Genomic DNA, 22865 nt, shown 5'->3' on the forward strand with positions numbered 1-22865 from the left:
AAACATTTTTTGCATCACTCTACCTCTGTATTAAAGGGAAGAAAGTGCAAAATCTGGAAAGCAGCGTATACTAATGGCCGTAGTATGGGAAATAAGGTTTTGGATCTAGATGATGTGATAGAAGAGTCTGACTTGGATTTAGTGGTGGTCACTGAGTCGTGGTTCATGGAGAACCATTACTTTGGTATAGCTTTATTGGGCTATAATGAATTCAGGAAAGACAGGTTAAGAAGAAAGAGAGAAGGTATAGAGTTATAGGTTAAAGGTAGTATTAAAGTAACAGAATTGTAGTTAGTATAGGGTAAGGAAGAGGTTCTGTATGTTAATATGGAAAGAGGGAATGGCAATTCTGTTTACATTGGTGTGATATACAGGCCTCCTTCACAGGTGAAAGAATTGGACAGAAATTTAATTGAAGAGATTCAAAATATAGCTATGAAGACAGATGTACTGCTAGTAGGTGTGTTTAATATGTCAGATGGTGTTTGTGGCAACCCTTTTGCAGGGTCATCTAGGAGATCCTGGATTCTCTGCAAGAACTGTTCCAGCAATTGATAATGGAACCCACAGAGGATGGGTCTTGCTGGACATAGTACGTACAAATGGAGAGAGCGTTTCTGATGTTGTAGTGGGTGATCATCTGGCATCCATTGATCACCAGATGGTGATGTTCAATATTAAAAATCAAAAACAAGCAGTATCTTAGTGTCTACGAGGGAACAGTCTCAACTGTTACAGCAACAATTTCAAGCTGTTAGTTGCACGTACAAAAAAGTCATCATCGACTTAAAAACCCCCGTATAACATCTTTTATATATATATATATATTTTTTTTTTTTTGATTATTCAATTTATACTCGCTTCATCTCAAATTACCATAATAGTCTTTTAAATCAAAGTTTCAATGCACAAATGCACTTATCTTGTGGCTTTATGCTCCAGCTTGCTAGATGATTCCTATACTCCGTAGACACTACGATACTGCTTGTTTTTGGTTTTTGAGAGTATCGGCACTAGTGAGCAGTACTGATCTGTAGATGGTGTTCAATGTTAAGACAAGTAAGAAGAGGGTTCATTCCAAAGTGAAGGTTCTACACTTAGAACTAACATTGTTGAGATAGGGGAGTACCTCAAGGAGTTGTTAGCTGGTTGGGTACATCTGAGAAAAACAGAAAAGCAACGGGCAAAGCTGAAAGGATCTATTTTAAGAACAACGAACCTTTCTGTAAAGTAAGAGAAAAAGAAAGTCGCTTTGGTTCTCAAAAGTAGTAGCTGAAAAGGTTACCTTTCATAGACATTGCTTTCATAACATTGCTTTTGACTCGTAACCACTCGCCTCCACCTACCCTCCTCTCTTCCTTCTAGTTCACATTAATTGATTTGATTTGCTTACTTTATTTATTTTTGTCTATTAGATTGTAAGCTCTTTGAGCAGGGACTGTCTTTCTTCTATGTTTGTGCAGCGCTGCATATGCCTTGTAGCGCTATAGAAATGCTAAATAGTAGTAGTAGTAGACTGACATCAACCTGCTAACCCGCTCTACAATCTGCTATGAAACTTGTCTTCTCAATGCAGTCTTATTGAATCCTCTTTACTCTGTAATCTGCTCAAACCTCTCGAGGAGTGAGTGGAATATAAGCACCTGATAAATAAAATTACAAGAGATCACAGAAAGAGGAAGACACGCAACACACCTTAGAAAGCTAAGAGAAGATCCTAAAGTAGTTAAGAAAACAAGGATGCAAATAGAAGAAAAACAGCCAATATGGTAAAGTGAGGTGGACAAGATATTTTTTTAGGTATGTTAGTGATTGGAGGTAGTACAAAAGTGGCATTGTGAGACTCAAGAATGAAAGGGGTGGAATTGCTTTTAACAAATAGTTCAGGAGTAAGACTGCATAATTCCTTTGTTCCATTTTTCTTCTTGTTTACACCTATTCCTTTGCCTTGAAAATTAAGGGGTTCATTAAACAGTGCTTCATTTGGTTCCAGCAAAGGCCAGATGAGACCAAAATGAGCTTTTATATATTGGCATCCCACCAGCCATTAAAGCAGAGGGGGCCCAGGCCCCTCTGCCCTGTGGCTATGCCACTGCGACATGCTACCAAGATATCTGTTTGTTCTCTCAACGGTTCAGTATTCAAGCCTGATCCCAAGATTATGCTAGTTTGTGTCACTTAGTAGCCAACCTGGGATCCCACAGATTTCCTGGGGTGTCTAGAGGCCTCTCGTGAGGAGGTAGTACTGTCGAGCACAGGCTGTCCTTGAACTGGTGCCCCTTTGGTTGGACAGCACCAGTATATTATAAGTTTGGAAGCTGTCATTAGTGAAACAATAAAGAAGATAAGATAAATCATGTCTGATAATCTCATTTAGCCCCCTTTAGATTTCATCTACTGTAATAAACTAAAATGCGATGGTAGTAAAGAATTGGAAACAAAGTAATAAAGCTACACTTTTTTTTTTTTTCAAATTTTGCTTCAAAAGGTTAACTGCAGCAGTAGTGATCCAGCCTGTTATAAATCCGCCACTGATATCCTAAAGTTCTATTAGCTGCACTCAGTTCCTTAGCATTATATCATACTTGTCATATGTATAATATTTAAACATACAATATCAACTTAGGGCAAACTGGTCTCTCTGATATACTGATAACTGTGGAATAACAGAGGCAAAGACTTCAGAAACTCGGTAACAGCTGACGACACTTTAACAGAACAGCTGACCGCTCTGCTCCGTGTGAGCTTAAATTTAGCCACGCGGAGCAGAGTGGTCAGCTGCTCTGTTAAAGTGTTGTCAGCTGTTACCGAGTTTCTGAAGTCTTTGCCTCTGTTATTCCACAGTTATCAGTATATCAGAGAGATCAGCTTGCCCTAAGTTGATATTGTAGGTTTAAATAATATAACGGCAAGTACCAGGAGTATTGATATGTATAATAGCAATATCTCATTAATAAAGATGATTGAAGTGATTTCTTTTCTTCAGTCTTTTAATATACTCTATAACAATCAGCTGCCTATTTTGATTCCAGGTTCTCAAAACAAAAGTCAAACCAACAATCCTAATTCTTCCCAGGATGACAAGGAAAATACAACATGTGATCCTATCAGAAGCAAATGTCTAACTACGGAAAGCTCAGATGGTGAGAAAAAGCAATTCTTTCAGCCAGTAACAATACCTCCTGTGGAAAGCAAAAAGGCAAAAGCTAACCTCTCCACTGCCGAGTCAAAAGAAAGCAAGATGGAACATGAAAAAGGTAACAAAACATGGGTCTGATTTACTAATGTGCAAACTATTATGTGATTAATTAGTAAATAGGCCCCATTGACAACAAAGGGGCTTGTATTATGTGTGATAAATTATATCGAAAGTACAAAACGCACACGGATCTGCTTCACAAAAATTAGGAGGAAACTCGCACAACAGACGTGAAGATTCAAGGCTACTCAGGAGGAAAGGGATCTCATCCTACTGTGGCAACTGAAAACTGTATTTCTTAGCAGGCCAAAGTGAAAAAGTAGTCACCGATCCCAAAAACCTCCCAATGGAGATTTTAGAAATTTTTTGAGGTTTAAAAAAAAAAAAAAACTATTTGCAAATTAATATTGTATAAATCAATTATGTTCTGTATTCAGTTTCAAACACAATATCAAAATCGCTCTCGTGCTTCATAACAATTACACACTTTAAAGCCCCTTTTGGCAATGTCCCACAAAAAAGTGGAACTTATCTGAATCCTGCAGTGCCCACGTAGCAGCAACAGTGTTAGAAATCTGCTCAGTCTGGTCCCAACGGACCCGTTTCACTATAGCTTCTTCAGGAAACCGGCTGCATGGCTGTTCTCTGTGGTCTCCAGCAGCATTCCAATTTGCAAATTTTTTTTGAAAACTCAAAGATTTCTTTCTAAAATCTCCATTGGGAGGTTTTTGGGATAGGTGATTACTTTTTCATTGTGGTCTGCTAAGAAATACAGTTTCCAGTTGCCACAGTAGGATGAGATCCCTTTCCTCCTTCAAAAAAGAGTAGCCTTGAATCCTCACGTGTGTTGTGTGATAAATTATATATTTTTTTTATTTTATTTTTGTTACATTTGTACCCCGCGCTTTCCCACTCATGGCAGGCTCAATGCAGCTTACATGGGGCAATGGAGGGTTAAGTGACTTGCACAGAGTCAAGTCTGTGACTTGCACAGAGTCTGTTTGTTCTCTCAACGGTTCAGTATTCAAGCCTGATCCCAAGATTATGCTAGTTTGTGTCACTTAGTAGCCAACCTGGGATCCCACAGATTTCCTGGGGTGTCTAGAGGCCGCTCGTGAGGAGGTAGTACTGTCGAGCACAGGCTGTCCTTGAACTGGTGCCCCTTTGGTTGCCTGTACCTGAAGTGGGAATTGAACTCAGTTCCTCAGTTCCCCAGGACCAAAGTCCACCACCCTAACCACTAGGCCACTCCTCCACTCCAACATGTTAACATATTAGTAAGTCTAGCCTAATATTTATCTGGACATCATTGTGAAGAACTAATATATATTTGAAACTGTTCAGCTTTAGGACCTTGGGGCCCTTTTACTAAGCCGTGTAAATGTGTACATGTGCCCAGTGCGAACCAAAATGGAGTTACCGCCTGACTACAGCGTGGCTCTTGTGGTATTTTCATTTTTGACACGCGTCTGAAAAATATTTTTTTATTTTCGGGCGTGCTAAGTGGCATTTGGTGCGCGTAGGTCATTACCGCCCGGTTACCGTGTGAGTCTTTACCTCTAGGCATAAACCTAAAGGGTTGTGCAGAGTGAACATACCACAATGAAAAAGTGGGAAATACCCTCAGAAACCAAGGTATTTACCAAGGTCTGACCAACAGGACATTAGTATGTATCTATGTAAGATTTATATGTCCGTGATCTAATCTCTTTCATAGGGTTAATTTCTCCCACCTTCTCTTAGTCGAAAAAGCCCATAATAAAGCTTAATTTTCAAATCAATACTGAGTAGTAGACAGACTTATCACAAGCCATAACAAAGCTGGAAATCAAAACCCCTGTTAGGATTAAACTGGTGGTTCCTGATGAAGCCCTGAAGTGGGTGAAACATTTTGGGCCCCGTTGAAAGAAAAAGAGCAGTTGAAATGTGGGGTTACCAATAGGCTCATTTTCAAAGCACTTAGCCTCCCAAAGTTCCATAGAAACCTATGGAACTTAGCCTCCCAAAGTGCTTTGAAAATATGCCTACAAGCCAACTATGTTACAAGCTAAGTCATTCTATGCTTTGTTATGGCTTGTGATAAGTCTGTCTACTATTCAGTATTGATTTGAAAATTAAGCTTTATTATGGGCATTTTCGACTAAGAGAAGGTGGGAGAAATTAACCCTATGAAAGAGACTAGATCACGGACATATAAATCTTACATAGATACTAATGTCCTGTTGGTCAGACCTTGGTAAATACCTTGGTTTCTAAGGGTATTTCCCAGTTTTTCATTGTTGTATGTTCACTCTGCACAACCCTTTAGGTTTATGCTTGTCTGTTTATCAGTCTGTTTAGTATTAGGTTACGCAATTGGGATCAACAGCCCATACTGTTCAGTTTGACATTAGTCTTTACCGCTAGGCCAATGGCTGGCGGTAAGGTCTCAGACTCAAAATGGATTCGCGGCAATTTTCATTTTGCCGCACATCCATTTTCGGCAAAAATGAAAAAAAGGATTTTTTTTTTACAGGCGTGCTATAAAATGGATTGGCGCACACCCAAAACCCACGCCTACACTACCTCAAGCCATTTTTTAGCACGCCTTTGTAAAAGCACCCCCTTGTGTTTTTGCTCAGGTTTTTCTGATTTTCTTAAACTTAAAATATCAATAAACGATAAAAGGACATCAGCCCAAGGGAATTGCAGTGTTCTGAGAGAGCTACGAGAGAGCAGAGCAAAAAAATTAGTTGTGCAATAGAAAACAGAGAAGATGCAGTTCCCTAAGCTGTGCCAGAGGCTATAACTATGGCTACGTCTGTTTGGAAGAAATTAGAGAGGTTCCACTTGAATTATGATGCCAGGGAGCAGAGCATGGGAAGAGGGCAGCGAGTGCAAGAGGCTTCAATATCCTGATCCATTTTAGAAGTGAAAAAAGAATACCAGGAGGGGGCGTAACCGCACACATTAGCTATTGAAATAATTTCTCACACGATATTATATATTACTAGTAAAAAAGGCCCGTTTCTGACACAAATGAAACGGGCGCTAGCAAGGTTTTCCTTGGAGTGTGTATGTTTGGGAGAGTGTATGTGAGAGTGACTGTTTGAGAGTCAGAGTGAAAGTGTGAGTGTGTGAGAGAGTGAGTCTGGGTGTGAGTGTGTTTGTGAGAGAGTGTGTGTGTGAGAATGAGAGTGTGTGCAAGTGTGTATGTGAGACACAGTGTGAGAGAGAGTGTGTGTGTGTGGGCGAGAGAGAGAGTGTGTGTGAGACACAGATTCTCTGTGAGAGTGAGTGTATGAGACCAAGCGAGTGTGTGAGTGACTGTGTGGCACATAGAGAGTGAATGTGATACAGTGTGAGACAGAGTGTGTGAGAGGGAGAGTCAGAAAGACATTGTATATGAGAGAGAGAGTGTGAGCCGTGCCCTCCCAATCCATGGCCATCTGTCCCCTTCCCCCTCCATTCATCCTTTTCCAGCAATTCCCCTATCTCCCTGAGCCCTGCCCTCCCAATCCATGGCCATCCATGCTCCTCTGTCACCTGCCCCCTCCATTCATCCCTATCCAGCATTTCCCCTCTCTGCCTGAGGCCTGTCCTGCAATCCATATCCATCCATGCCCATCTGTCCCCTCCATTCATCCCTATCCAGCAATTCCCCTCTCCCTGAGTCCTGCCCTTCCAATCCATGCCCATCCATGCTCCTCTGTCACCTGGCCCCTCCATTTTTCCCTATCCAGCATTTCCCCTCTCTGCCTGAGGCCTGTCCTGCAATCCATATCCATCCATGGCCATCTGTCCCCTCCATTCATCCCTATCCAGCAATTCCCCTCTCCCTGAGTCCTGCCCTTCCAATCCATGTCCATCCATGCTCCTCTGTCACCTGGCCCCTCCATTTTTCCCTATCCAGCATTTCCCCTCTCTGCCTGAGGCCTGTCCTGCAATCCATATCCATCCATGCCCATCTGTCCCCTCCATTCATCCCTATCCAGCAATTCCCCTCTCCCTGAGTCCTGCCCTTCCAATCCATGTCCATCCATGCTCCTCTGTCACCTGGCCCCTCCATTTTTTCCTATCCAGCATTTCCCCTCTCTGCCTGAGGCCTGTCCTGCAATCCATATCCATCCATGGCCATCTGTCCCCTCCATTCATCCCTATCCAGCAATTCCCCTCTCCCTGAGTCCTGCCCTTCCAATCCATGTCCATCCATGCTCCTCTGTCACCTGGCCCCTCCATTTTTCCCTATCCAGCATTTCCCCTCTCTGCCTGAGGCCTGTCCTGCAATCCATATCCATCCATGCCCATCTGTCCCCTCCATTCATCCCTATCCAGCAATTCCCCTCTCCCTGAGTCCTGCCCTTCCAATCCATGTCCATCCATGCTCCTCTGTCACCTGGCCCCTCCATTTTTCCCTATCCAGCATTTCCCCTCTCTGCCTGAGGCCTGTCCTGTAATCCATATCCATCCATGGCCATCTGTCCCCTCCATTCATCCCTATCCAGCAATTCCCCTCTCCCTGAGTCCTGCCCTTCCAATCCATGTCCATCCATGCTCCTCTGTCACCTGGCCCCTCCATTTTTCCCTATCCAGCATTTCCCCTCTCTGCCTGAGGCCTGTCCTGCAATCCATATCCATCCATGCCCATCTGTCCCCTCCATTCATCCCTATCCAGCAATTCCCCTCTCCCTGAGTCCTGCCCTTCCAATCCATGTCCATCCATGCTCCTCTGTCACCTGGCCCCTCCATTTTTCCCTATCCAGCATTTCCCCTCTCTGCCTGAGGCCTGTCCTGCAATCCATATCCATCCATGGCCATCTGTCCCCTCCATTCATCCCTATCCAGCAATTCCCCTCTCCCTGAGTCCTGCCCTTCCAATCCATGTCCATCCATGCTCCTCTGTCACCTGGCCCCTCCATTTTTCCCTATCCAGCATTTCCCCTCTCTGCCTGAGGCCTGTCCTGCAATCCATATCCATCCATGGCCATCTGTCCCCTCCATTCATCCCTATCCAGCAATTCCCCTCTCCCTGAGTCCTGCCCTTCCAATCCATGTCCATCCATGCTCCTCTGTCACCTGGCCCCTCCATTTTTCCCTATCCAGCATTTCCCCTCTCTGCCTGAGGCCTGTCCTGCAATCCATATCCATCCATGCCCATCTGTCCCCTCCATTCATCCCTATCCAGCAATTCCCCTCTCCCTGAGTCCTGCCCTTCCAATCCATGTCCATCCATGCTCCTCTGTCACCTGGCCCCTCCATTTTTCCCTTTCCAGCAATTTCCCTCTCTCCCTGAGCTCTGCCCTCCCAATCTATGCCCATCCATGCTCCTCTGTCCCCTGCCCCCTCCATTCTTCCTTTTCATGTAATTCCCCTCTCTTCCTTCCATGACCCCTCCTCGCATCCATGCTCCTCTCTGTCCCATGTCCCAGCCTGGCCCCCCCTCTTCTTCCCCCCCCCCCCCTCCTCTTCGCATCCATGCTGTCGTTTTTCCCCTGCCCTCCTGCTCCCAGTGTTCAACTTTGCTGCCCACCCACATCCCTTTTCTTTTTTTTTTTTTTTTTATTTACCTCCGTGGTGGCGGTTCCGGCAGCGCAGCGTCAGGGAAGGAGGCGGCGCTCCCGACGTCTAGCCTTCCCTTCGCTGTGTTCCGCCTTCTTCTGACGTCATCATTGACGTCAGAAGAAGGCGGAACACAGCGAAGGGAAGGCTAGACGTCGGGAGCGCCGCCTCCTTCCCTGACGCTGCGCTGCCGGAACCGCCACCACAGAGGTAAATGTAATATAGTAAAACGCACCGTGCGTGGGTGCGATCCGTTTGTTTTTTTTTTCTGCCCTCGCGATCCGTGTGTTTTCCCCGCCCTCGACGTCATGACGTTTGACGCGAGGGCGGGGCAGAGACGGCTGGGTGGCTTCACACCACGAACGCCACGAACTCCACGAACCCCACGAACTCTTCAGGGAGTGTTTTTTAGTGACTTCAGAACGTTGTCCTCATTAGAACGTTCACGGTGCGTTTTATTATATTAGAAGATTATTTCTTAAATTTGTATCCCACATTTTCCCACCTATTTGCAGGCTCAGTGTGGCTTACATTGTCCCGTAGAGGCGCTCGCCATCTCCGGTAGTGAAACAAATACAAGGAGTTAATGTGGTCGGATAGGTTCATGTGTTATAGACACATTGGGAATCATAGAGAGGAAGAGTTATGAATAGTTTATTGCAAGCTTTGGTATCATTGAGTTATGAATAGTCTGTTACAAGCTTTGGTATCGTGTTGCAGGGTTTAGGCACTTAAGTTGGGTCAATGAGGTACGCCTTTTTGAACAGGTTGGTTTTTAGTGATTTCCGGAAGTTTAGGTGGTCGTACATTTGTTTTCACGGCTTTTGGTAATGCATTCCACAGTTGTGTGCTTATGTAGGAGAAACTAGATGCATAGGTTGATTTGTATATGAGTCCTTTGCAGCTTGGGTAGTGGAGATTTAGGTATGTTCGTGATGATCCAATTGTGTTTCTTGTTGGTAGGTCTATGAGGTCTGTCATGTGTTCCGGGGCTTCGCCGTAGATAATTTTATGGACCAGGGTGCAGATTTTGAAAGCAATACGTTCTTTGATTGGTAGCCAGTGTAGTTTTTCTCGGAGGGGTTTGCCACTTTCGAATCGCGTTTTTCCAAATATAAGCCTGGCTGCTGTGTTTTGGGCGGTCTGAAGTTTCTTGTTGAGTTGTTCTTTGCATCCTGTGTAGATTCCATTGCAGTAGTCTGCATGGCTTAGTACCATTGATTGTATTCTTATTACTTATTCTCTATATTTCACATTGTGTTCTTTTTACACATAGCAACTGAAAAGTAAAGGCGCTGCACTTAACTCATGGCTGACGTGTGGGAAAACACCCTACCCAGCAGCCGTTATATCTCGACTCCTCTCCGAACTCCCGCAGGTCCAGTTACTCCATTTGGCAAAATCCCTATTCACGCCTGATGCTGCAGAGTTTCGTTGTGCTCTGTTCTCAAGGGCTGGATCCAGCAGCATAGAGAATGAGTAATAAGAAAATAGCATATAGAACTGTGTGATAAATTATTTCAATAGTTGGTATGTGCAGCTGTATATATAATGTTTGTGGGGAACTGGCAAATTATGCAGACACTGTAATTTAGCAATTTAGTAATCATGCAGATTATGCAGACTGAGGTTTATTATTTAGTTATTTTACAAACATATGTGAAGCCATTATAGGCAGCTATAGAACATTTTTGAGCCTTTTAAGCATTGTTGTTTACTTACATTGTTGCATTTTTGTCATGAGTTGCACTGTTTTATGGAACACACATGGAGTGCTTAAAAAATGAAAAGCTTATAAAATCAAAAATTTTAAAAACAGTGGGGATTTTCAATGGATCTAGAAGCTTGTCCACCCTCTAGGGTGTTAATCCACCATTGTATTGGATAACCTTGCTTGAGTGAGTTATATCTCTGAGAAGTTTACCCCTCTGAATCAAAAATTTGTTTTCTTATTATATATTTTCTTTCACAGCGGACCTATTCTTGTGCAACACAACAGAACAAATAAATAAATTAATTAATGGATTACACAAGTAGATACAGAAGGGAAGCGTTACCTCTAAATATTATGTGGTATTAGATAAGTTCTTCCACAGCCGGCTTTTTGTATAATTAGGTATTTATTTACCGGTAGTTTTTAGTGGGATATTTTTCTATATAGCAACTATTTATTAAGCAGGAGGGGACAAGTTTATAACACATTTTGTTTGTCATGATTAGTGAAGTGTGTCTCTTGAAAATAAAGTCATAATGAACTTACAAATTAGGATCTATGGGGCCTATTTACTAAGGGTTTTCTCCTATTTTGTGTCTGGGGGGATGAATGTTTGGGAAACGGGGCCCTATGATTTTAAGCTAAAAATATTAGGTTAATAAAGTAGAGGCAACCAACGCCAGGCGTATACCACATCACACCTTTCCTGCAAAAACTACACTGCCTGCCAGTACCTTACAGGGCTAAATTAAAAGCTCTGATTTCCAAGGTCCTCAGTCAAAATGGGCTAGATTACTTAAAGAATAAGTTAGCCCTTTACATACCTCAGTACCCTCATCAAAAGAAAATGATTAGCCCCCACATTCTGGAATTTACTCCAGAGGGGCTACGTATAACTCGAGACTACCTCTACTTCAGGAAGCAGGTAAAAGCCTGGCTCCTCTTCCAAGTCATTAATATATAGGGTGACTGCCTGCTACATACACTGTAACTTAGACCAGTTCCCTATATCTTGTTTACTGTACAAAGAACTTGCCTAGAATTTAGCCACCTATCTATTTATCCAATTGACACTGTATCACCCATCTTGCCCTCATCTGCTCTTGGCCCCTCAGCTTACATGGTAAGCTGTATTGTAGAAAAGCATTAGCATCATATCTGTTATTTGAATGTTCTAATAGTAACATAGTAGATGACGGCAAAAAAAGACCTGCACGGTCCATCCAGTCTGCACAACAAGATAAACTCACATGTGTCATTTTTTGTGTATACCTTACCTTGATTTGTACCTGTCTTTTTCAGGGCACAGACCGTATAAGTCTGTGCCCCGCCCCCACCACTGACTCTGGCACAGACCGTATAAGTCTGCCCAGCACTATCCCCGCCTCCCACCACCGGCTCTGGCACAGACCGTATAAGTCTGCCCAGCACTATCCCCACCTCCCAACCACCTATCTGTTATTTGAATGTTTTAATGCTTATTAAATGTTTCAGTAGTAGTATGCTGACAATGTATTATATCTATGTTATTTGAATGCAGTGCTGTTAAATGTGTATATTTTTGATACTGTTTCATGGTAGTCATAAGAACATAAGCATTGCCATACTGGGACAGACTGAAGGTCCATCAAGCCCAGCATCCTCTTTTCAGGCTACAAGTATTCTAGTAATAAGTAGTGGATTTTCCCCAAGTCCATTTTAATAATGGTTTATGGACTTTTCTTTTAGGAAGCTATCCGAACCTTTTTTAAACCCTTTTTTACTGCATTCTCTGGCAACAAATTCCAGAGTTTATTTACATGTTGTTAGGTTTTAATTTGCTGCTCTCAAGTTTACCTCATTTATTGTATTTATGTTTGTTTGACAATTTTTAGTATTGTTATGCTGTTAACAAAATTATAAGTTTTATGTTAAACTATACCAGCTATACATCATCTTGAGTGAATCTCTTCATAAAGGTGGTTAATAAATCCCAATAAATAAATATACATTTGCTCCTATTGTGACAGCAAATTTATGTCAATGATGTCATCATCTTGTGCTTGGCCATTGAACTACAGCTTCAGTTTTACAAGTGATAAATCTTAAATTCAGGATTATTAAGAATAGTCTACGAAGAAACCTTCTGCCATTGTATTCTTTGACACATACTTTACTCGTATTCTGGAGATACTTGAGCTGTTGTCAGTAACATTAGTAAGTTATTCCAATTCTATTTGATATTAGCATGTAGAACTAATTCTTTTTTTTTTCTTGTAGGGCAGTTGGAGACTTCAGATACTTTTTCAGTCTACGATGGTCTAATGTTCTGTGCAAGTAGGAATACTGATAGAATTTATCTCTACACAAAGGTGAGTATACTAGTGAATCTGTATTTGACATATCCTGTCATGCCAATTTCTGAAGAGTGTCATCGCCTGTGATTCCCCGTCAAAGACTCTTTGACCGGGTTATAGGTGAGTGAAGAAACACAATTGCTGCAAAAGTTCAAAATGGCTTCTGTTTCTGTTTTGTTACCTTTAATTGGATGAACATAATGGTTATTCAGATTTGAGTCTACTGCCGCTCCCTTTATCCCCAGAGCCTGCAAATAATTTTGAATAAATAGATAATTACAAATGTATTAATAGAAATAGCATTATTATTTGAACCAAAATTGTAATTAAAATACTGAAACCATATAGTTTAAAGCTGTGGAAAATTAAATATTTTTCACCTCAATTTTCTAATCATTTTGAGACACTGCTTATTTTTCTTTAGAACTATATTCCTTGCTGTTTCTATATACTAAACACTGGATTAACAATTCTGTGTATGCAGTGTTGATTCAGTGACTGAATGCAACAGTTTTTGCCTGAAACATTACATCATGTGTCCTTATTACAGAAGTCTACCAGACAGAATATGTAAGTCCTCTAATGTTAGCACTTCTGTTTCATTTCAGTGGAAATATTAAGGGACCTGTTTCCTAATCAGCGCTAAGGGCGCGCTAAACACTAAAGACACCCATAGGAATATATGGGTATCTCTATCGTTTAGCGTGCACTAGAAACGCAAGTGCGTCTTAGTAAACAGAGCCCTAAGTATTTGAAAATATATAAAAAATATTATATTTAAAATGTGAAACCTCACAGATTTTGCTTTTTAACATGTTCCCTTTAGAATATTTCTGATGGAAATGCAAATTGATTTGACAAAATATAAGTGTATCTAAGCTAGAATGTTCTTGGAAAAAATACACAGATCTTGGTTCTGATGATTTTGCAGTTAACAAATCTTTACTAAACAAAGGATATTAGCTTGTAGTAGAGGCAGTGGAAAATCCTTTTCTTTGGAGGGAAGGCAAATAAATCAAGCTCCAGCCCCGTCCCCAAGCTGTCTAGTTGCTGATGCTGTGTTGAGCAAAATATTGATGGGGCCTTGGCCCCTGTGACCCTCACCCCATTCTGCTGTCTTTGGCTTATAGTTCTTTCCAACTGCCGTAAAATACACGCTACCTTTATATACAGAAAGAAAAGTAACATTATCTGCAAACAGAAAACATAATAAATGATTAATGTGTTTATGATTTTAAAAAACTATTAACATATAGCGATACCTTTTCTTGGACTAACTTACAACAATCCACTCAGGTCCAGCAATTGTGAGCTAACTGAAGGGAGTCATCCAGAATGTTAGAAAGCCTTCACCTCTAAATTCATATTGGGCTTAGATCAATAGTTGGTTTATAATGTATGAAATTGGCCATCCAATTTAGAGACATAATTTAACAGCCATTTGAATATTAATGCAGTAATGCAGATTTTAAATTTGTTTAAGTCTGGCAATGGATGCTTTTGAGTTACTAAATACAAAATACTTGCACTTTTTATATTGTACCCTTATGAACAGTGGTCAAAGAGCACAAGTACTTAAGGCAATATGCAAATTTTTTTCTCATTTTTTAAAACTTAAGTATGGTTTGTAGTTTAATATTTAAGAGGGCATTGAGTTCAATATAATAAGGTAATATTTTACATTAAAGTTACTTCCCTGGGTTAGAGGGCTGTTATATCAGAAAAGTAAGGTATACCATATCTAACCATGCAGGGGCATTTGCCCTTTTGAAGCAGATCTGAACTTCTCTTTCCCAAATGTTACCAAATAACCAGTGTGTGTTTTCTAGCAAAAATGGTGCCGGTACGCAAATGCTAGGCCACCCTTTGGGGTGTAGTGATCACTGAGGGACCCACCCCACAATGGCCAGGCCCCCTGCAACCACTCACAGAATCTATGACCAGGGACATATCTGGACTTTGTCGGTAGGGAGGTCCAGAGCCGAGGTGAGGGGGCACATTTTAGCCCCCCCCCCCCCCCGGCAACCCCCGTCGCCAGAACCACCTCCAACTGTCGCCCGCCCGCCTGACGACCCTCTCGACCCCCCCCCCCCCGCCCGCTGTCGCCTATCTGTGCTGGCGAGGTACCCCAATCCCTGCCAGCTGAAGCCGTTGTCCTTCGTTCGTTTGTTCTTTCTGAGTCTGACTCGTCTTGATGTCCTGCACGTACACAACGTGCAGGACGTGTGCAGGACGTCAGAGACGAGTCAGACTCAGAAAGAACAAAACAAACGAATGAAGGACGACGGCTTCGGCTGGCGGGGGTTGGGGTCCCCCGCCAGCACAGGTAGGCGACGGCAGGTTGGCGGCAGGAGGGGGGTTGCGAGGGCTGTTGGTAGGGGGGGTCCAGGGCCCAAATCTACGGGGGCCCTGGCCCCCGTGGCCCCATTACAGATACGTCTCTGTCTATGACAAGGCAGAATTGGTGTGTAGAGCCTGAGCTCTTTCATTAAAACGTGGGGTCCATAGGTCAATTTAGCAGACAATGAAAAAGGTGCCGGTACTCAGTACCCCCTCAAAAAAAGCCCTGCAAATAACTAAATATTTCATTTTTTTTGTCTATATGCATTTGGAAAGAAACCCCAACCCTTTTAAGGCACTTGGCATGGGTTCCCCTTCTTACTTTGCTAATTTGATCACCCATTATTGTCTTTCCCGGGTCCTTCGGTCTGCTTTTCAGTTTATGCTCTACCTGACACTTAGCCACTTTTTGTCTTGCTCCACCTTTGTGGAACACTTTTCTTGCAAATCTGAGATCGGAGTTGTCGTACCTCCGCTTCTGTTGTCTTCTCAAGGGTCATCTATTCTCCTCAGCGTGTAATGAGCCCTTGTAGGCAGTTTCAGAAGCGGAGCCGGGTTGATGGCGCGGGAGAAGTGAAAGCGGCACGAGAGCGGACTTCCACTAGCGCACATTTATGAGAAAAAAATAGGTGCCTGCAGAACTCCGTTTGGGGGAGCGGCCGCTCCCCTGGTGTCCCACCTAGCTACGCCACTGGCAGTTTCCCCAGTTTATTTTCTCTGTTCTTTGTGGGGGTGCCTGGGTCTTAGGCTTAGTGGGGCAGTTAGCTACTCTTACCTACCTTTCCCTAGTCCCCCTAGCCCCCCCTTTTTATATTGCCTTCCTTTTTCTATTGTTTCGTTAGCATTATACATCGCTTTGATTCTTGTCCTAAAAAAGCGTTATATTAAGTGCCTCAATAGACATAAACAAAATATATATATATTTTTGTATCGCATATTGCAAGTTTTTAAAAAATTGTAGATGTTAAGAAAAAATTTAATGAAATAAATTAACTAACTATCTGATGTGTCTTTAGGATGGAGAACCTTTAAACTGTAATTTCATTCCTATGGACATCAAACTGGAGAACTGGGAAGATTTACCTCCAGCATTTCAACAGAAACCAAACCGTCTGTTGGTAAGCTAAGATCGTTTTGTTGTTCAGAACTTTTTTTAGAATATGAACAGAGTGTTACTTTATTTCACTGACGGTATTTGAACAGATTCAGGCAAGTTGTTAAATGCTGATGTTGCTAATAATAAATGTGAGATTTGTTCCTTAATTATAACACCTACGTGTTTCTGTGGATAGCATCATCCAGACACCAATTAATTTCTCATTTGCAAGATTAGCAACTGTGATATTTGTATCTGTTTTCAAAATCATTTTGTAGTTAACCTTTTACATTCAGGTCCCAGGCTGTTTGGAGGTTACAGGCTGTAGGAGGTTACTACTATAGGATCTGTAAAAATCTGCAAAGCTTCCATAATATAAAGCAGAAGTAATGTCCAAGTGACGTAGTGTGGTGTTTTTTTTCCAAGTGCAACAAACTGCCCTGTTTTACAGTTAAAATGTGTATATTACAATTAACAAGTTAGTGTGAATAATCCAGTGTAAAACTGAGTACCAACTGAAGTCATTCTTCTCCCAACTCACAGCACCTCCAGTTTTTTGTAATTATCACTCTCGAATGTACTAAGAAAAAGAACGAAAAGCATGCATATCTGTGTTCTACTGTCAGATGTGTTACTAAACTTACCTTATTGTAAAGAGCTGCATATTTTAACCTAGACTTTTTTAGTGCTTGTATAATTATCTATTTGATTTAGAATTTATGTGCAAGTGCAGCTTCATTTTAATTGCAAACTGAGTCCCCCGAATCTTGTACAGTATAGTTAAGGCCAATCATCTTAATTACTGGAACAGTTAAACACACCACCTTTGTTCATTTAGGATCAAATTTCCAATTGTATTGTTTGTCACCATCAGATAATAAATAGGCTTCCTAAGTTTCACTGTATCTACTATGAAGAACTGTACTTTATTGTCAGATAAAATCTTTGTCCCTTCATTAAAGGAGTCAAGAAGTATATTGTACAATTATTGAGGCAAATTAGCAATTTGATGCGAAGTTGTTAGTACAATTATAACGAATGGTTTCCTTACTTCTAGAAGTGGTTAGAGTTGAGGAGGAGGGAGGGGGTTAATAATACTAAGGAATGATGAGTTATTGCTCATCATGAAGTAGCTAATGGTGGCAGTTTTCTGTGGATTTCTCTCCTTGAGCATATCGATGCATTGTTTCAATGTACACTTCTGCCCTACTTTTACCCAAATAATGTGCTTTTTTTTGTAGGAAAAAAGGTACCGGTACTTGTTATGGGTGGGGTCACCATCTATGGCTCCGCCCCTATGGTAGCCACTCCCCTTATATCAGCCATGGCGCGTATAAGCAGTATCATTAAAAATACTATACCAGTATAGGAGCAAAAAATAACTTGTGATTTTTTTTCAATATAAATAATTTCTATAAGCTGTTACAGCTCTAGTATACCCAGTGCAAAATAAGACAGCAGATGTAAATTCTCAAATTGGACATCTTCCAAACACTAAAATGAAAATAAAATGATTTTTTTCTACCTTTGTTGTCTGGCGACTGTTTTTCTGAACATGTTGGTCCCAGTCTCTGATTCTGAGGCTCTTTAGCTGATCCCTTAACTCCGTTTCCAGGGCTTCCTTTCCATTTATTTCTTTACTTTCCTCCTTCATTTCTTGCCCTACATCAAGAGGTAAAAGATGGGTCCTCTGTGGACTTGACTGGAGGAGGTATAGAGTGGATCCAGCTTTTGCCTATCATCCATGTGCAGATTTTCTCCTCTTTTCCCTTTCCCTCGCCTTGTCAGTATGTATCTCCTTCCTCTCTCGATCACGTCCAGCATTTTTCCTCTCTCCCTCCATCCATGTCCAGCATTTCTCCTCTCCTCCATCCATGTTCATCTCACTTATTCTCTCTTCCCTCCCCTCCATCCATGTCCAGCATTTCAACTCTGTTTCCTCCTCTCCATCCATGCCCAAAATTTCTCCCCTCTCCCCTAAATCCATGTGCATCTCCTCCTCTGTCTTCCCTCCTCTCCATCCATGTCCAGCATTTCTCCTCTCCCCCTCCACTCCATCCATGTGCATCTACGTTCTCTGTCCTCTCTCCCTTCCCCTCCAACCTTGTGCATCTCTTTCCTGCCCTCCACTCCATCCATGTCCAGCATTTCTCCTCTCTCCCCTCCATCCATGTGCATCTCCTTCCTGTCTTCCCTCCCCTTCATCCATGCCCAGTATTTCTCCTCTCTCCCTTCCCATCCAACCTTGTGCATCTCTTTCCTGCCCTCCACTCCATCCATGTCCAGCATTTCTCCTCTCTCCCCTCCATCCATGTGCATCTCCTTCCTGTCTTCCCTCCATTCCATCCACGTCCAGCATTTCTCCCGCCCTTCCCTCCATCCATCCATGTCCAGAAACTCTGCTCTCTCCCCTGCCCTCTCTTCCCATCCATGTCCAGATACTCCTCTGCCCTCCCATCTGTGTCCAGCAATTCTCCTCTCTCTCCTGCCCTCCATGTCCAGCGATTCTCCTCTGCCCTCCCATCTGTTTCCAGCAATTCTCCTCTCTCTCCTGCCCTCCATGTCCAGCGATTCTCCTCTGCCCTCCCCTCCCATCTATGTCCAGCGATTTCTCCTCTCCCTCCCATCTATGTCCAGTGATTTCGCCTCTCTTCTCTTCTCTCCCCTGCCCTCCCCTCCCATCCATTTCCAGCGATTCTCCTCTCTCTCCTGCCCTCCATGTCCAGCGATTCTCCACTGCCCTCCCCTCCCTGTCCAGCGATTCTCCTCTGCCATCCCCTCCCATCTATGTCCAGCGATTTCTCCTCTCTCCCTTGCCCTCCCCCCTCCATCCTCCATGTCCAGCAATTCTCCTTTGCTCCCTATCCTCCCCTCCATGTCCAGTAACTCGCCCCAGGCCTCCACCTGCCCTCCCTTTTAAGCCCCTGTCGAGTTCCAGCGCCCCAGCCCCACCTGCCCGTCCTTAGCTTCCTGTAGCCCCCCCCCCCCCCCGTGACGCGTTTAAATCTTTTATTTTTTTTTTACATGAAGTCGCAGCACCGGCGTTAGTGAGAGGACCAGGCTCACCACCTCCTGCCTTCCCTTCGTTTCCTCTCAGTGTCCCGTCCTCGCGGAAACAGGAAACTACGTCACAGGAAGGCGGGACACTGAGAGGGAACAAAGGGAAGGCAGAGGAGGCGAGCCTGGTCCTCTCACTAACGCCGGCCCTGCGACTTCACGTAAAAAAAAAATAAAAGATTTAAACGTCATGGGGCTGGGGCGCTGGAACTTGACTGGGGCTTAAAAGCGGCGTCGTGGGTGGCAGGAACGGAAAGCAGGGCTGGGGAGCTAAGGGTGAGTAGGTGAGCCTAGGAAAAAAAGGTGCTGGTACGCCATACCGGTGCATACCGGCACAAAAAAAGCACTGCCCAAATATAAATCTGATATTGAGAACATGAGTCCCTAACTTAGTGCTCATGTAACATAGTAACATAGTAGATGATGGCAGAAAAAGACCTGCACGGTCCATCCAGTCTGCCCAACAAGGCAACTCATGTGTGCTACTTTTGTGTATACCCTACTTTGATTTGTACCTGTGCTGTTCAGGGCACAGACCGTATAAGTCTGCCCAGCACTACCCCCAACAGTTCTGTCTTTCAAGATAAGATTGGTCAATTACCCTGTCTGCTGAGTGAAACCTTGGGGGTTTCATCTTTGAGAAATTTTGAGATTGGAATTTGGGAACTAAATTTAGTTGTACGTACGGGTGCTTGGCGTATTTTATAAACGGCATGGAAATTTAGGCTTATTCTATAAAGTATGCCTAAACTGAGGTGTACTTTATAGAATACACTTAAGTGAATTTCATTTCAACACCAAACTTTTAGGCGTGATATATAGAATCTAGTCCTATATGCTTAAATCTTATTCCCGGTGTGCAGTGGTGGCCAAAAAAGCAAACAGGATGCTAGGAATTATTAGGAAAGGTATGTAAAATAAGATTAAGGATATTATAATGCCTATGTATCGCTCCATGATGCAACCTCACCTTGAGTATTACGTTCAGTTCAGGTTGCCGTATCTCAAAAAATATATAGCGGAATTAGAAAAGGTTCAAAGAAGTACGGCCAAAATGATAAAGGGGATGTAACTCCTCTGGTATGAGGAAAGGCTAAAGAGGTTATGGCTCTTCAGCTTGGAAAAGAGACGGATAAGGAGGGGGGTAGATATGATTGAGGTCTACAGAATCCTGAGTGGAGTAGAAGTGAATCGATTTTTTTATTCTTTCAAAAAGTAGAAAGACTAGGGGACACTTAATGAAGTTATATGGAAATACTTTTAAAACAAATAGGAGGAAATATTTTTTCACTCAACGAATAGTTTCTTAGCGTCGGCAGGAGATGAATCTAGATCAGGGTTCCCATAGATATGCAAAAATGAAAGATAATCAGAATTAATTGATTTTATATACAGTGGGGGAAATAAGTATTTGATCCCTTGCTGATTTTGTAAGTGTGCCCACTGACAAAGACATGAGCAGCCCATAATTGAAGGGTAGGTTATTGGTAACAGTGAGAGATAGCACATCACAAATTAAATCCGGAAAATCACATTGTGGAAAGTATATGAATTTATTTGCATTCTGCAGAGGGAAATAAGTATTTGATCCCCCACCAACCAGTAAGAGATCTGGCCCCTACAGACCAGGTAGATGCTCCAAATCAACTCGTTACCTGCATGACAGACAGCTGTCGGCAATGGTCACCTGTATGAAAGACACCTGTCCACAGACTCAGTGAATCAGTCAGACTCTAACCTCTACAAAATGGCCAAGAGCAAGGAGCTGTCTAAGGATGTCAGGGACAAGATCATACACCTGCACAAGGCTGGAATGGGCTACAAAACCATCAGTAAGACGCTGGGCGAGAAGGAGACAACTGTTGGTGCCATAGTAAGAAAATGGAAGAAGTACAAAATGACTGTCAATCGACAAAGATCTGGGGCTCCACGCAAAATCTCACCTCGTGGGGTATCCTTGATCATGAGGAAGGTTAGAAATCAGCCTACAACTACAAGGGGGGAACTTGTCAATGATCTCAAGGCAGCTGGGACCACTGTCACCACGAAACCATTGGTAACACATTACGACATAACGGATTGCAATCATGCAGTGCCCGCAAGGTCCCCCTGCTCCGGAAGGCACATGTGACGGCCCGTCTGAAGTTTGCCAGTGAACACCTGGATGATGCCGAGAGTGATTGGGAGAAGGTGCTGTGGTCAGATGAGACAAAAATTGAGCTCTTTGGCATGAACTCAACTCGCCGTGTTTGGAGGAAGAGAAATGCTGCCTATGACCCAAAGAACACCGTCCCCACTGTCAAGCATGGAGGTGGAAATGTTATGTTTTGGGGGTGTTTCTCTGCTAAGGGCACAGGATACTTCACTGCATCAATGGGAGAATGGATGGGGCCATGTACCGTACAATTCTGAGTGACAACCTCCTTCCCTCCGCCAGGGCCTTAAAAATGGGTCGTGGCTGGGTCTTCCAGCACGACAATGACCCAAAAACATACAGCCAAGGCAACAAAGGAGTGGCTCAGGAAGAAGCACATTAGGGTCATGGAGTGGCCTAGCCAGTCACCAGACCTTAATCCCATTGAAAACTTATGGAGGGAGCTGAAGCTGCGAGTTGCCAAGCGACAGCCCAGAACTCTTAATGATTTAGAGATGATCTGCAAAGAGGAGTGGACCAAAATTCCTCCTGACATGTGTGCAAACCTCATCATCAACTACAGAAGACGTCTGACCGCTGTGCTTGCCAACAAGGGTTTTGCCACCAAGTATTAGGTCTTGTTTGCCAGAGGGATCAAATACTTATTTCCCTCTGCAGAATGCAAATAAATTCATATACTTTCCACAATGTGATTTTCCGGATTTAATTTGTGATGTGCTATCTCTCACTGTTACCAATAACCTACCCTTCAATTATGGGCTGCTCATGTCTTTGTCAGTGGGCACACTTACAAAATCAGCAAGGGATCAAATACTTATTTCCCCCACTGTAGATATACATAAATATAAAGTAAATACATAAAATACGCAATTTTAATTGAACAAGGCACCAATAGATAGAAAAAGACATAACCATTATAAATGGTGTTAAATAGGAATATGGACAATCTCATAAATACAGCAAAAAAGTCTAAGAAAAAAAGGCAATAGATTTTAGCCCCCCCCCCCCCAATTTACTAAGCCGCCCTGTGTTGGCATTGTCGCAAAACTTATAAACGGGGGATAGTGATTAATTGATTAAAAATCTGTTGACAAATGCACAAAGTGCATCAATGTTACAAATGTTAAAGTGCATTCAATGTGTGTGAGAGGTGATTGATAAATAGCAGCCTTCCAAAGTTCCATAGGTTTCTATGGAACTTTGGAAGGCTAAGTGCTTTGAAAATGAGCCCCTAAGGGTCCCTTTTACTAAGCCACAGTAGGCCTACCACGGGCCTAAAAGAGCACTAGCGCAGGATGCACTAAAGCATCCTGTGGTCGTGTTCTGCTTAGCACACGCTAACCCCATGCTGGAAAATATTTTTAATTTTCCTGTGCAGGTGGTGTGTCTGGATGTGGAGAGTACATGCTACCCGATTAGTTTATCAAACC

At 42.8% G+C, this 22865-nt stretch overlaps 1 protein-coding gene across 1 annotated transcript in view; it reads left to right on the top strand.

The window, feature by feature from the left end:
* The window catches only part of LOC115475130 (DNA annealing helicase and endonuclease ZRANB3-like), a 167855-nt gene that overhangs the window by 115955 nt on the left and 29035 nt on the right, over positions 1-22865 (top strand). The window contains 3 exon segments of the mRNA XM_030210869.1: positions 3033-3257; positions 12711-12802; positions 16144-16245. Of these exon segments, the coding sequence (XP_030066729.1) occupies positions 3033-3257; positions 12711-12802; positions 16144-16245 (419 nt within the window).

This window comes from Microcaecilia unicolor, chromosome 7, assembly GCF_901765095.1.
Source record: "Microcaecilia unicolor chromosome 7, aMicUni1.1, whole genome shotgun sequence".
Taxonomy (NCBI): domain Eukaryota; kingdom Metazoa; phylum Chordata; class Amphibia; order Gymnophiona; family Siphonopidae; genus Microcaecilia; species Microcaecilia unicolor.